The sequence below is a fragment of the Ipomoea nil genome, unplaced genomic scaffold (assembly GCF_001879475.1).
Source record: "Ipomoea nil cultivar Tokyo-kokei standard unplaced genomic scaffold, Asagao_1.1 scaffold0688, whole genome shotgun sequence".
NCBI lineage: Eukaryota > Viridiplantae > Streptophyta > Magnoliopsida > Solanales > Convolvulaceae > Ipomoea > Ipomoea nil.
In genome coordinates, this window is record NW_017617116.1 from 4,891,649 (window position 1) to 4,907,412 (window position 15,764).

The window sequence follows — 15,764 nt, forward strand, 5'->3', positions numbered from 1 at the left end:
AAAATGTCTCCCGACTACAAAATTAGGAAGACATTTTTTGTCAAATTAAGTCTTTTTTTCTTTCAGGAAGTCATTTTTCATATTTTCATACCGACCCCTAAATCCAACTCCTACTTCCTCAGACAACTCTATCCATAATTACAAGCATATCTCAATTAAATTGAAATATCTTATCAAATTTATTATTAATCAATCAATTATACTTTTTACTAAAGAGAAAATAACACGTTTAGACTTTTTAAGCGAAGTATAGATTTATTCCTTCAATTATTTGCGATGCAAATTTATTCATTCATTTACTATTAAAGTGGCATATCTTTAGTCTCTAAGGGTCCAAATCAGTTACTTTATTAGGTGATATATTAGTGGCAAAAATAGTCCCAATAGATCAAATTAGTCACTTTGGCAATACATGAGGGACTAAATCTACACTTCAAATAATTGGACAACTACATCTACACGTTGGTTGTAATTGAGGACAAAAAAGTCATTTATCTTTATTATAAATATAACAAATGCATAATCCTGAGCCATCTTCTCATTCATGTTTCTAGTAGGGTTCAAACCCTGACACTGTCGCCTTCAGTCGTGACATCAAGTTAGGCGATCTTTTTTTTTTATTATTATTAATATCTTCTTTCAAATATTCAAAAGTTTGTAGTCAATGCTGTCATCATTGTCATCGTCGTCGTCGCCAAGTTTGTAGCAAAACCTTCCTTCTTCTTCCTTCTAAATCCACCGATGTCGTCGTCATTGCCAAGCCATAGTTGGGTCAATGGCATGTTGGTGTCGATGGGTCTGTTGCAGAAAGACGCCAAGATCTTTCTCCTCGCCCATGATAATGCTGGCATGACCACTCTTCTTTACGTGCTTAAGGACAATGCTCTGCTTTTTCTCCTTAAACCTATGTTTGTTTTAAATAAAAAAATCCAGTCTCGTATTTCAAAATCTTCATCTTCGATTGTCAAAATACTTATCTTTTGCATTGATGGTTGTTCGTCTATGTAATTGTAAATATGTTTGATAACGTTTTTAGGCAAGGAGATACCACACGTCTCCTATTGAAAAATAAAAAATAAAAATGTACGACACTAAGTTTTTTTAATAACCGACATTGTATCCTATTTATTTCTTTTTAAAAAAAATCTGAGGTCGTTTCCTAATTGTTTTTTTTTTAAAAAAAAATTAAATACACTAACAACGTCGATCTTTTTAAACAACCAACATCGTTTCTTTATTAAAAAGAATATATACGACTTCCAGAACAACGTTGGAAAAAAAATCAACGTTAAAAGGGTTAAATAACCGATGGCAAAAGGGTTTTTTTTTTTTGTAGTTGCGGATGTGGCATTTCAAGAACTTAAAACCCTTGGGCGAGTTGAAGAGCATAATACGACAAACAATCCATCGCCACACGTTTACTCATTGTAGATGCAAGATCGTTAACTCAGTAATCCCTAAGTTGCCTACATGCATCCAATATTTCCCATAAATGACCCTGCTAATTCGCCACCCCTAACCATCGTCTAATTGCTTTGAATCACTTTCCTTGATAACTTGACAGAAACCCCTATCTCATATAATATTCAAACCCCTTCGAACCCCAGGCCTTAGTATCTTCAGTACTACTCGCCGCACCTATAAGTCTATAACTCCAAAGTCGTCTTGTAAGTTACATGCATGCATCCAATATACCCATAAATGACCCCTTGGCAATTCACCACCCCCTAACCATAATTTAATTGCTCTGAATCGTTTTCTATGATAACTTGACAAAAACCCTATCCCCATATAATATTCAAAGCCGTTTGTACCACCCAACCCTTAACCTCCTCAATACTACCCCCCACACATGTAACTCCCAAGTTTCATTGATGCATCCAATATTTCTTATAAATGACCCCTTGGCAATTCACCATGCACCCCCTAACCATTATTTAATTGATTTTAATCGCTTTCCATGATAACTTGACAGAAACACGACCCTATCCCATCAAATATTCAAACCCTTTCGAACTGTACTACCCAAACCTCAGTCTCTTCAATACTACTCCGCTCACCTGTAACTCCCAAGGTCGTCTCATAAGTTACATGTATGTATCCAATATTCCTCGTAAATGACCCTTGGCAATTCACCGCCCCCTAACCATTGTTTAATTGTTCTGAGCTTTCCATGATAACTTGACAGAACCTCCTATCCCATACAATATTTAAACCCTTTCAAACCACCTAGCCCATAAACCTTCAATACTACTCTGTGCACCTGTAACTCCCAAGGTCGTCCCGTAAGTTGCATGTATGCATCCAATATTCCCCATAAAGGACCCCATGGCAATCCACTACCCTCTAATCATTGTGTACTCATATTTGAATCGCTTTCTATAATAACTTGACAGAAACCCCTATCTCATACAATATTCAAACCCTTTAGAACGTAACCACCCAACTCTCGTCCTCTTCAACACTACTCCCGCCACCTATATACATAAATCCCGCAATCCAATTCCCCAAAGTGTCACAGACTAAATTATCGCAACACATTTTACTAATGTCTCTACCTAAGCATCCATTTGTATTGACTTTAATTAGTATTACTATAGTTTTATTGAAAAGTATTACTTGTTAACCCATAAAAAAGTATTATAGACAATTTAATATTATCATTATGAAGTATTATATAGTATTATCTCTTATATCCTTCTTTGGGTTTGTGGCATAAGATCAAACCGTTTTACTAAGGAAAAGAATTTAATTTAGATATAGGAAATATATATAGATTACCAATATCCGATCCTCACATTCCATAAATATAATAGCACACAAAACCCTTAATTGTATCCCTCCCATCATTGTACTCCCATCACAAAACCAAGAAGATGGACGGGATTCATTTCTTCCCTTGCTCTCAGGTGATGAAGAAAACCTTCTTCTACGACTTCATCCCCAGCAAGGCGGAGGAAGAAGCATACAGGGTCAGCAACGAGCCGTGGCAGGTGCCGCGGCTGGTGGTGGAGGCCCGCGACGTGTTCCCGCCGCCGCCCCCGCCGGACCCGTCGAACCCGTGGCAGATCCGGAAGGCGCTGTCGCACATCGAGGTGGTCACCGGGAAGGTGGTGGCGCCGTTCGCCGCCACGTTCAACCACGTCTTCCGCTACTGGACGCTGTGCATGGCCAACCAGACGGTGCTGGGCCACCAGACCGGCGTCGTCGTCCTTGACGTCACCGACCGGAACCACCCCGTGGGGTACTGCGCCACCTTCGAGATTCTCCGCACCGACGATTACGTGCTGGTGTGCATGGATTTGTTCAGGGGCCGGAGATTGGGAATCGATGATGAGATTGGGCTTTCCTGGGACTCCAACGCCTCTTCTTTCCAGTTCAAGTTGCTCCGAAGGGCCCCCAACAACAAGTAATTCCAGTCATTTTACTGTTTGTTCTTTGATATACTCAAGAATTGATTTCAAGATCTATACAAACTTTCAGTTTTATCTGATCTCTAGCTTTAGACTACAAGTTATGTAACAACAATGATATACTGTTCTCTTTGGAAAAGATGCATTTTGAAGTATTTTTAGTTTGAAATTTTTGAATGGGTAGAGTAAAAAGTGTGTATATATACATGAATTATTACACCCAATTAAGTCATAAAATTGACATAATTATTATTGATGAATTACTTCAAATAAGTTTTTAAAAGATAAATTATTATAAAAATATTAATTTAATTAGTTATGACTCTAAAAATTTTAAATTAACACCCACAAATGTTGCTAATTAATCATATGAAGATGTCATTCTTCCAATCATATGAAGATGTCATGAATATATGCATCTTTGTCTTATGATAATGTGGAATCTTCATTCAAAGATGAAGCCAACTAGGGCTTCTTTGTCTAAATTTTGGACTGGTCATCCAATTGCATCTATAGTTGTAAATAACAGTTAAAAAGGCAATGTTTGTCCTTTAATTTGTTGGGTAGGGTCGAGGCGGACCGTCCTTAGTTTGGTCTTGATCCCTCTTTGGCCAATTGGGGTATACCTCTATTTGACCTATCGGGGTACTCGATCTTGTTTATTGTCTTTAATGCACTTATGTGCTTGACCTCAACTCACGCTAATTACTTATTTTGGCATAACCTTTACCCTTGATCGAGCTGGGGTATATATATCCTCTTTGACCTATTGGGGTACTCGACCTCATTTATTGCCTTCAATGTACTTATGTGCTTGGCCTCGACTCACGTTAATGGCTTATTTTGGCATAATAACCTCTATCATTGACCTAATAAATGAAACCGTGAAAATATCGTTTAATCGTTTATTAATATGGTAGATAAAAATTTATCTAATTTAGTAGCTTATTTTTAAGGGAATTTAATAATTGACATTTAATATTTAAAGTTGTATAGAACCCTAGAAAAGGGAAGATTCACAAATCAAATTCACCGGTTGTTCGAAATTGGGTTTATGTTGGTTATAAACCCTTTGCCACTAGACCATTAAACCAACATCCATAGTGACGAAAAAACTGCCATCAACAAAGCTTGAATTCAATCAGTTAATTTGAAACTTTTGAGTGTTCAATCGCTTAATTGTGATTTTTGTAATAATTTGAAAATTTATCTGAAGTTTAACCCTTAAATACAATTTAAGTATTTTTGTAATTTTATTTGCAACATACTCCTTAATTTATTTATTGTTTTGCAATCGTGTAATTAACTCCCTAGGCCTAAGATGAAAGACAACTTCTCTTATGAGACCGGTCTTATAGAAAAAATTGATGAATCTTATAACATAGGACTTAGTAATATTATATTATTTCATGCAAATTATCTATTATAGTTTTGCTATATAACATTATATATAAGATTTAAAGTATTAATTATATATGCAATTCTACTATATAATGATATATTATTTATTAATTACAAATTGTCTATTATAATTTTCCGAGTTAATACTCCTTTTGGTCCATCGACTATTAGGTAATGCCTAATTTAGTCACATACTATTAAAAGTATCCAATTTAATTATCTAACTTATAAAATCATACCCAATTTGGTCCTCTGTTACAATTGTCATCCATCCACCATTATAGAGAGGGACAAAAACTTCATTTTATCTAATAATTGAGGGACCAAAATGAGTATTAACTACTACTACTCTGTTATGTTATTATTTTATTCATTGCAATATGTGTATTAAAGTTATGTTATAAGGTATGTTATTGCATTTATGCTATAAAATATTATGTGTAAGGTTTAAAATATTAACTATATTTGTAATTTTGTTACGACTTTATTTGCTTCAAACTGTTTTTTATAATTTTGCTTTAAAATACAACATTTATTTTATGAGTATAAAGTATTATATATAAGACTTAAAGTATATTTATTATATATATGAAATTCTTCCATGTTATTACTTTATTTTTCTACAAATTGTCTATTAGAATTTTGTTATAAAGTACTACATTTATACTATGTTATGTTTTGATGATATATATACAATTATGTTATGTTTTTTACTTTATTTCTTGCAAAATATTTGTTACAAATTAGTTAGATAGTTATAAAGTACTACACTTATGATATAAGGTATTATATATGACGTTTAAAGTATTGTTTATATATATATATATATATATATATATATATATATATATATATATATGCAATTATGTTATGACTTGATCATTTTATTAGATTAAACTCATCTCACAAATTGAAACCCGTGAGGCAATCTCATAGGAGACCAATTCAAGAACAAATGGTTACATTCCTTTTTTTTAATGTTATCTCTTTACCACTCCGATCCCTATTGACAATTTCTCTATGAAAGGATCCTTGATCCCCACTCCAACGGGGGACGAGTAACCCCCACCCCACCCACCCAATCCCAAGTATACTATGAAAGAAAAAAAAAATATATATAATCATCAATTTCATAAATATTACAGACTTTGAAAATGTGAAAATGCTAAGGCGACAGTTGACGGGCAAATGGGTGCTACAAATATCGATGACATTATTTAACTATCATTATTGAAAAAAATAAAGTCTAAAATGATTGTAATTAGATACAGTTCAAGAAAACACAAAATCAAGCTGCGAAACTAAACAACATGCTAGCTTTTGGCTAACCCAATAAATTTATTATTCTGTTTTCCAATTAAATATCAAAGACCGGCGGGTAAAGTTGGATTAAAGTTTCAAAATGGCAGCACCGCTGGATGGATTGGAAGCAAAAACATACATGCCAAGATCATTTCTGTTGATCACTCCTTTATCAATTCTTGACTGATAAAATTGCTCCTAAACAAGAAGAAGAAGAAGAAGAGATCATTTGTATTGAGCCCAGAATTGAATAAAAACGATTTTGTTGAGTTTAGAGAGTGATCTAACTAACCTTCAGATTGAGTATGAAATGAGGAATGTGACTTTCTTTCACTAGAGCTACAGCACAGCCACCCCATCCCGCTCCGGTAAGCCTCGCTCCCAGAGCACCATTATCCCGGCAAATCTTTACCAGTTCTTCCAGCTCCGGGCAGCTGTTTGTTTGTTTATAGGATAGAATGTCATGTAAGGTCTCGGAAATGTGGAAAATGTGATGCAAACATACCAAACTATGGCATTTTCTTTGGTTTCAAGCTAAGGTATTCCAATAATTGAGTAACCACAAATCTATGTTATATCAGGGGATAGACACTACCCTACCTGCACTCGTAGAGAACACTACAACTGTGATGGCTCTCGTTCATGAGGTCACCCAGCTTCTTCAGCATTTCTTCTTCACTGCGGTGAGAAATTTTCAAATTAAGACAGACCTGAATTGAAACGTAAGGCTAAATTCCAAACAAGAGTATTACGACTAATATAAGCATGTGGTCAAGATCCCCGGTAGGCTAGTATTACATTTGACATGACAAATACTTTGCTAAACCCCTGAGGATATTATATTTCGATTATGTTTGCTCTATGGTCCAGCTTTCTGGTTCTCTAAAAAGGCCTTGGCCCTTGAACATAGACCCAGTTTTTCACTCTTGTAGTATTATCTATTCACAAAAATCATTCCATACTTTTAGCATTTGTTGCCAGCTTCTTGGTTTCAAGAAGATAAGCCCCAAATAAACTCGGCTAAACCAGGACAGAAGTACAAAAGAAAAAGTTGCTTAACCAAAATTTCAGTACGTTAAAGAATTGACCCGTTGTAACTCACCTTAATTTTGAAGATACTGTTTCCTTAAAAGCATACACACGCTTGTACTCAGAGTAGACATGAGCAGCTCTCTGCAACGTAAACGTGGATATTAAACTCTAGAAGACAAAGATAATAAACAAATCAATATTTGTTTATATTTATATGAAATCACCTGATGCAATTTGTAGTGCTTTGCAGCCTTTATCACATCCAAAGAAGTTTGAGAATTTGCAAAGATAGTTTCCAGTTTTTCGTTTATAACCTTTTCAATATCTTCGGCACTATATGGCTCTTCCTTCAGATGTTCCTGATGCACCAAAAAATAGCAATCATGAACTGATACCGTACAGGAGATTTAATAAACCAGAGGGTAATACGGCAATACTTCTTTTATATCATAACTGAAACAAAAAGGTTTGGAGATTTAATAAACCAGAGGGTAATACGACAATACTTCTTTTATATCATAACTGAAACAAAAAGGTTCAAATTTGCACAGCCTGCTAAATAAATGAAAAAGAGGAAAACGAGGAAAAAGCAGATATACCTTGACCGCAAGGACAGGATCAGAAGATCCACGAATACCAGCAAATGTTACACATAACCCTTCGACATCTGAAAGTGTTTTCACTTTAGATAGGGCTTCACGGGGTTCCATCCCAAGCTTGATTCCCAGTACAATCTGCAATACACCATAATTGCATTTCATTTAAAGTTCACGATGTAAGTGCACAGAATAGAGCATAGTAAACCATATTAGTAATATGCATGTATTAAGCAGAAACTTACAGCAGCAAGCCTGCATTCAACAACCCGATTATTATAGTTGACAGCAGCAGTAACTGCCTTCTGGGATTCAGCTAATGAATGAGCTATAACAAAAGATCCACCCGCAGGGAGCTGCACATCAGTAGCCCGTATTGGGTTGAAATCGATCAACTCTGCAAATCCAGATTGAGCCATAATAGAAATTGCCTGTGGAGGAAAAAAAAAAAAAAAAAAACAATCCTTATTTAATACACCAAACATTAACCTGAGATGAGAAACTAAACAAATGCAAGGACAATCCATGTATCTATGGGAAAACAAATCCATCTACACCCTTTACAGGGCTTCAGACATTTAACATATTGTTCATCGCCCATGATGAACAAAAACTTTAAGCTGACAAGAGTACAATTTATACACCATAAGAACTTAAGATTCAAGCATTCATTCACCAAAGCTGAGAAAAAGAAATACAGTATTGATGAAGATTAAACAGGAAAAGGATATGACCTAAGAAGTGCTTGAACCATATTCACATACTGTAATTTTGCTAGTGGTGCTCGGTAAACAAAACAGGCTTAGGAAAAAAAGAAAGGGATATAGTGATACCTGATCCATTCCACCAGACTGTGTGCCAATGTGTCTTTCACATTCACATGCAAGTTGAGCAAGTTCTTTCTGTGGAGAAAAAAAAATCATTTTACTCCTGAAGAATGCAATAGAAACTCATTGAAACCATGTACTAGACATTGGAATTTCAACTCAAAAACAAAATACTGGGGAGATATGCAATGAGAGCAATGTTTAGATGTTTTCGATAATTTTCCATATGATGAAAGGTACAATCATATCGTGTTCATTTGGCCATTAGTACCTTTGCAATGCTCACACCAAAAGAAGCCATTATAGCTATAGTGGAAGAGCAAACAAATGCAGCAGAACTTGAAAGTCCAGAACCTAGGCAGACAAAGGATATGTTTCAGAATTCAATCCTATGCATCAATAGTTACTCTGTTCCATTTTTCATACCAAAATACAGACAGACAAAAAAGAAAAAGAAAAAAAAAAAAAAAAAAAAAAAAGTAAATACCTGTTGGAACTGTGCCATCAATGACAACATCAAGTCCAACTGGTACACCAACATCTATTCCCTTCGATTTGGCATACTCATAAAAACCTTTATACCTGGAGAAACCATACATATCAAGAATTAACTAAATAAACAACCATTTGAATGGTGTAACACCCAACAACATTGCCCTATAGTGAATAGGAGGAAAGGAGTAGAAGAAAAAATAATGTAAATATACTTCTTTGGACAAAAACTATCGAGTACTAAACAAACAAGTGTAAAGTACAATATCAGCATAAAAACTCAGATCTTACCCACAAATAAAATAATGACCCCATTTGTGATTCTTCAGATCAATTTCCTGCAGACACAAAGATAGTTTTTTCATGAATATTTAGTAGAGGACATGAAATGACCGCAAGTTTTAGTATTATTCATAATCCAATCATTACTAACAAAAACATGGCAAAATTTAACATAATCCCAGACACAGGTTAAAAACCATGCTAATCAAGTGCTAACAATTAGGCATAGAAAGGTTATTCAACAACAAAAAGCACAATAAAAAAAGCAAGCTTGAAAGATTCGAGTAGCGAAAAGATGGCAAAACCTGGTCGGGAATAGCCGGATAAGTGCACATGGAATATTTCTCGCTATTGACATTTGCAATTCTAAGAACCTTCTCGGTCTTATCCGCACTGTGCTTCCGAATTGCCACGATCGTATCTTGACGAATCGCCATGGGCAACACAGAGTATCCTTCATAGTCTATATGCTCTCCTATCAAATTCACTCTCCCTACACAACAAAAAGTTACAACAACAATAACAATAGGATAAAAGATGCCATCTTTAACACACAGTAAATGTAAATCCAGTAAAACAGTGCGCTTCTAAAAAAGGTAAATCATAAACCATTCAATCAACACCCAATTATGAGACACAGTAACATGCTTTTAGAAAAAAAATTAATAAAAAATCGGGCAATTCACCTGGAGAGCGAGCGTAAATATCGGGAGGTTGGCCATAGAATTCGACGAACTTTTCCTTGATGCGATTGAACCGGTGCTGCGCTTCCTCGAGCTGCGAGCCGCCGCCGTAGACCGGCTCAAGGGAGGAGTAAGTCGGGACCGGAAGCTCTTCGTGTCTCGCCATTATCAACCCGATCGATCCTCTTGAGTACTCTCTGGAAATCTAGAATCACCACTGCAAGGTCTTACGATTTTCTCTCCTTCGGGAAATTATGATTGTGGACTGAGCTTTGTGGAAGGCATTTTATAATAACACGGAACCGTCGGAGCGTGGCTTCGTTGGTGGCGCGTGACGTTGGTATACAAATAATGACAAGGTCAAAAAGCTTTTAGATTCATTATAGGATTATGATTAGCCCCGATTAGGAGAAGTTCATGTTCTATCAATTCATGATATTTTACTATTTTAGGATTATTAAGGGTAAAAATGGAAGTTTGGGTATATATAAGTGTATTAGTTGGATGAAGGTCCTAAACTTCTTGGGTCATTATCAATTTTATCTTCTCTATAACTAAATTTTGATATTCCCTAGGCATATCACAATAATTTTGTAAAATATTACAAGAGTATTTATAAATGACTAGTTATAAATGTTTGGACTGTTATACTTGTAGCCTATTAGGATTCTCTCTGTCTTTCTATATTACTATTGTACAAACTTGTTTACGTAACGGCTGATATTTCAATTCTCATCTGGTATCAAAGTCATGTCAAAGGTTATGGGTTCGAATCTCCGTGTCACCGATAAAAAAAAAAAAAAAAAAAACTATGGTTCACGTGTTGTTTGGAGCCCATCAAAAGTAATCAACCCGAACACGTGAGGAGGGGGCGTGTTAAGAATATAACGTAGTAATTCATGTTTTATTATTTTTTTTAGTTTGTGTGTGGCAGGACAAATATAAGAGTATATTATAGAAGTGCAAGTTTTTTGTAGACTCAATGAGAAGAAGAAGAAGAAGAAAAAGAAACGATGATGGTGAGTTAGTGCATAATAGTGCCTGCCGAGAGTATTTAAAGGTATTTTTTAGCCTATTACAAAAAATAAATAAAAGTTTTCCTCTTTCTTCTTTATCACTTGACCAAAAAAAAAAAAAAAACTTAACGTGTCGTTCGATTGCAGGAAAGAATTAGTAGGAAAATGAATTGCAATTCAATGACAAATAAATAATATATGAATAAAATTTATATTGTTTGATTTGCATGAATAGACTTATTATGAGTTTCAACTACAAATATTCGATATTAATATAAATTGAAAGAGAATAAATAATATAAAGATTAAAATGTCTATATTTATTATAGCATGACAATAAAATATCAATTTTATGTTATAGAGAAAATAGTGAGTTTGTCTCAATTTATTTTTTATTTTCTTTTCAAAAGTTACAAAATAAAATAAAAAATCAAGAAAAGACATGAGATTTTAATTACTTTGTATGTAAAAATGAGAAAATTGTAATTTCTATCTACTATACTAATAAGAGCCCAAGAGAGTTAGGCCTATAATGGGTAGAAAAAATGGCGGTCAATTTTTTTAATCAAATGAATGGCTCAGAATTTAATTTTTCCTTTAAATTTCCTAATTTATCCTTAATGAATATGATGATTATCCATTAACTTTTCCGTTAAATATTATCTTTTTCGTTAATTTCTGTTAGTTCACCGTTAACTTACTCATTGATTTCAATAAGATAAGAAAGATCTTAGGTTCGAACCACATCCCAATCAAAGTTGGCATAATTAGTACTCTATTTTACTCTTATTAAATTAAATAATAATTTGGTAGCTACAACAAACAATAATACATATGCATTTCTTTAATTTATTAAAAAAAATTATTCATTATCAATAAATTAAATAAGAGAAATAATTTCATTAGTTATATTGTATTTATTTTTCTCCAATATAAAAATTCTTTACATTCAAAATTCAAATTAATCAATTGATTATATTCGCTGCATTGTCCCTACAATGTCTTTATTAAAAAAAATTATTCATTATCAATAAATTAATTAAGAGAAATAATTTCATTAGTTATATTGTCTTTATTTTTTTACAATGTAAAAATTCGTTACATTCAAATTCATCAATTGATTATATTCACTACATTGTCTATTATCTTTTTTTTTGTGCACTATTTTTTAGTTAAATATCAAAGTTATAATACAAAATAATGCTATATATTTATTTACCAAGTATTTTATTAATACCATGAAAAGAATTTAAAAAATTTAAATTAATAAAGCCAATTATATTAACTAAGAGATTTGTTGACAAAGAGAGTATTCAAATCACACAACAAATTGAAGTGAGAAACTACCTCGCAATGTCCTTGTTTGACAATCAGCAGTTAGCGGTTAGCGTTAGCGGATTATATTAGCGGATTTGACCAGCGAATTATATCAACGGTTGGTAAAAAGATATTTGAAAAAATTAGTTGTTTAAATTAACATTTAAAATGGCCTAAGGGTATACATATAATAATAATAATAATAATAATAATAATAATAATAATAATAATAATAATAATAATAATAATAATAATAATAATAATAATTTTTAATAATATTTTTTTAAATATAGATGTGTTTTGGGGAAATCATTCTCAAAAATGTTAAGTGAAAATATTGTAAATTGCAATGTTTGTATTTCCAGTGGTTTGGAACAAATTGTTGCTTCAAACTGTTGAATAACCAAAACACTTTCTTTAGCATTTTGATCTTTGAGTTACATCATATTTACCAATCGTCCAATATCTTTGGGTTACATTATAATTAAAAATTTTAAATTTTTACTACATCTAAATTCCTTAAATTAGGAATTTCTTTATCCATAATAATTTATTCAACACTAATGGTTGAACTAAATGAACATTGAGCAAAACACCTAAAGGACTGGTACCGTTGATTCATTCAATTGATCATGTATATATGTGCATTCATTAAATATATTAGAACCCTTTGCAACAAAAAATACTTGGTTACTATTTAAAAAAAAAAAGTTTAGTAAGAATTATAATGAATCTCCTATATTACATTGTATTCATATACTATGAATTACATATTTAAATAAATAAATTAGACATTAAATTACTTATGTTGAACTTCTCATATATAATCTTGCATTTATATATTTTCAAATATTTATTTAATTATAAACATTAGGTAGAAAAAATAACCGTCAAATTATTTAATCAAATGAATAGTTCAGGTTGTTCAGATTTTAATATAATCTTGTCTTAATATACTTTAAAATACTTATTTAAGAAAAATATTGGGCATTATTCCAATCGCGCGTAAAAAACTACTCTTCAAATAAAAAAAAAAAAGATTTTATTTGTTTTCATAATTATATGGGAATAAAATTATACTCCGTAATTCCTTACAATAAAAAGGGCGGTTTGATTCGCACAAAAAATGTTCACCAGTATTTTGAAGTTTGAGCCACTATCTCACGTGCAATCAGATTGAAAATGAAATTGATTATAGAAGCATCGCCTTCCCATCTGAAACAAAACGACAACGTCAAAGCAGACCCACCACGTGTCAAGGTTCCCATACAGCATACTTGTACCCACTCTCACGTTGCATTAAACATTTGTGTGTAATCATGATCGATCAACAATTTGATTTGCCAAATTAGATAACCTAATATTCATTGGGGAATGTAATATTCTTTTGGAAAAGTATAATACTCCGTATAACATAAACAAAATTATTAATGTTTAAATATTAAAACTTTAAATATATAAATTATACATGCATGAATATTTGATTATATAAACATATATTCATTGGAGAATATTATATTCTTTTAGAAAAGTAATACTCCGTATAACATAAACAAAATATTAATTTCTTCAAAAAAAAAAAACAAAATATTAATGTTTAAATATTAAAAATTTAAATATATAAATATACATGCTTGAATATTTGATTGTATAAACATATATCTATTATTATTATTAATTAACAAGAGTAAAGTCATAATAATTCAAGGTAATCTAAGATTATTTAGAAATTTGAGAGTAATTACATTACCTTGAAATATTATTGCCGCATCAGTTTTGGAGTAATATAATATTATCATGTAATTTCATAACTTAAACTAAATAAGGTAATATAACATAATCAGACTCAAATTACCTAAGTAATCTAAAAATTAAAATGAAACTGAATAATATTTCACATATTTGAGTGTATAATGTACAATGAAGATGTAGTTATATCGAAATGATCATGTAGTTGTGTTTTAATGAAACTATAGTGTATATATAAAATAAAATTAAATAACATTTTCACATATTTGAGTGGAGAAAATTTCAATTTTAGTCCACTAACTATTGGAGTTGTGTTAATTGCAACACTTGACTTTCAAAAATGTTAATTTAGTACTTTGACTATGCAATTTCTATCAATTTTGGTCACACCGGCCAAATTTCCGGCCAAATCTCACCGGAAAATTTTAATAGGTCAAATAATGAGGGTATTTTAGTCATTTTACTATCTTTTCTTTCTTCTCCGATGAGCTTCTCTCCATTTCCGGCGATGATTTCTTCTCCGATGAACTTCTCTCCAAACGGTCGAAAAAGGAAGAGATCCGGGCCAAATCTCCACACTTGCAGTACATATCTATCATAGGAGACTGGATAAACAATTGCTTGTTGTAGTCCTTTGTCTTGAGTACATAAGCATGGGCCTCCTGCCCAATTCTCCATGCCCACACTTCTCTAATAACTGGAAGAATTGTAGTCAGAATAACTGAGTTCACTTCCAATCCCTCTTCTATCATTACAGCCACCTAGCACGACATTTCCTCTAAGCAGCGCATTCCACGGGTACACACTTCTCACAGGCATTCCATCGAACACCCTCTTTGATTCCTCAACCGCCCCACATGCCGCGTACATGTTGACAAGCTTTGTCTGCAAAAACTCATTATTTTCAAGCCCATTGATCCGGATATGTGTATGCACAGTCTTAGCTTCGTTCAGGGCCCTCTTCCGACGCCGCTCCCTCATTTCTAGATATCTTCCTTTTCCGACCGTTTGGAGAGAAGCTCATCCGAGAAGAAATGGAGAAAAGTTCATCGGAGAAGAAAGAAAAGATAGTAAAATGACTAAAATACCCTCATTATTTGACCTATTAAAAATTTCTGGCGAGATTTCGATTATTGTGGATATTTAGTTCATTCATTGTGGATATTTAGTTCATTTATTGTATATATTTACTTCATTCATTCACTGTGGATATATAGTTATGAATTTATGGATATATAGTTATGAATTTATGGATATTTAGTTCATTCATTGTGGATATTTAGTTCAATCATTGTGGATATATAGTTATGAATTTATGGATATTTAGTTTATTCATTGTGGATTTTTACTTTATTCATTGTGGATTTTTACTTCATTCATTCACTGTGGATATATAGTTATGAATTTATAGATATATAGTTATGAATTTCTGGATATATAAAAATGCTATTGCCGGAAATCGAACATGATTTCTTCTTTAAGTGGAACGCACGTTTTTTTAACCAAAACGGCTCCGTTTTGCAACCGTATGCACCTTGCAAGGTGCATTTGGTTGCACAGTATAATTTGCGCCATTTCATTTATCAAGATCAGCTCCACCATGTACACCAAACCCGATTCATACAAGCTGTCATCGGTTTCTTTTTTTTTTCGC

At 32.8% G+C, this 15,764-nt stretch overlaps 1 protein-coding gene across 2 annotated transcripts; it reads right to left on the reverse strand.

Annotated features, from left to right (window-relative positions):
• Nucleotides 1-807: 807 nt before the first annotated feature.
• LOC109176233 (galactokinase) lies at nt 808-10,448 on the reverse strand. Of its 2 annotated transcripts, XM_019325690.1 has the most exons (14): nt 10,032-10,448; nt 9,651-9,838; nt 9,355-9,401; nt 9,059-9,153; nt 8,843-8,925; nt 8,578-8,646; nt 7,990-8,175; nt 7,748-7,882; nt 7,373-7,507; nt 7,219-7,289; nt 6,717-6,794; nt 6,409-6,550; nt 6,187-6,314; nt 808-821 (listed from the first exon to the last, which is right to left on the reverse strand). In XM_019325690.1, the coding sequence occupies exons 1-13, from the start codon at nt 10,192-10,194 to the stop codon at nt 6,204-6,206; spliced, it is 1,503 nt and encodes a 500-aa protein (XP_019181235.1). In that variant the 5' UTR covers nt 10,195-10,448; the 3' UTR covers nt 808-821; nt 6,187-6,203. The 2 variants fall into 2 exon arrangements, with proteins under 2 accessions (XP_019181235.1, XP_019181234.1); XM_019325689.1 differs by lacking the exon at nt 808-821 and having other exon boundaries at nt 6,017-6,314.
• Nucleotides 10,449-15,764: the final 5,316 nt, after the last annotated feature.

Coding starts and splice junctions, on each gene's coding strand:
- LOC109176233 (XM_019325690.1), bottom strand. CDS start 10,194: ATGGCGAGACACGAAGAGCTTCCGGTCCCGACTTACTCCTCCCTTGAG. Junction 9,402..9,650: donor ATCCGGCTATTCCCGACCAG/GTTTTGCCATCT, acceptor TTGTGTCTGCAG/GAAATTGATCTGAAGAATCA. Junction 7,508..7,747: donor ATCCTGTCCTTGCGGTCAAG/GTATATCTGCTT, acceptor TTGGTGCATCAG/GAACATCTGAAGGAAGAGCC.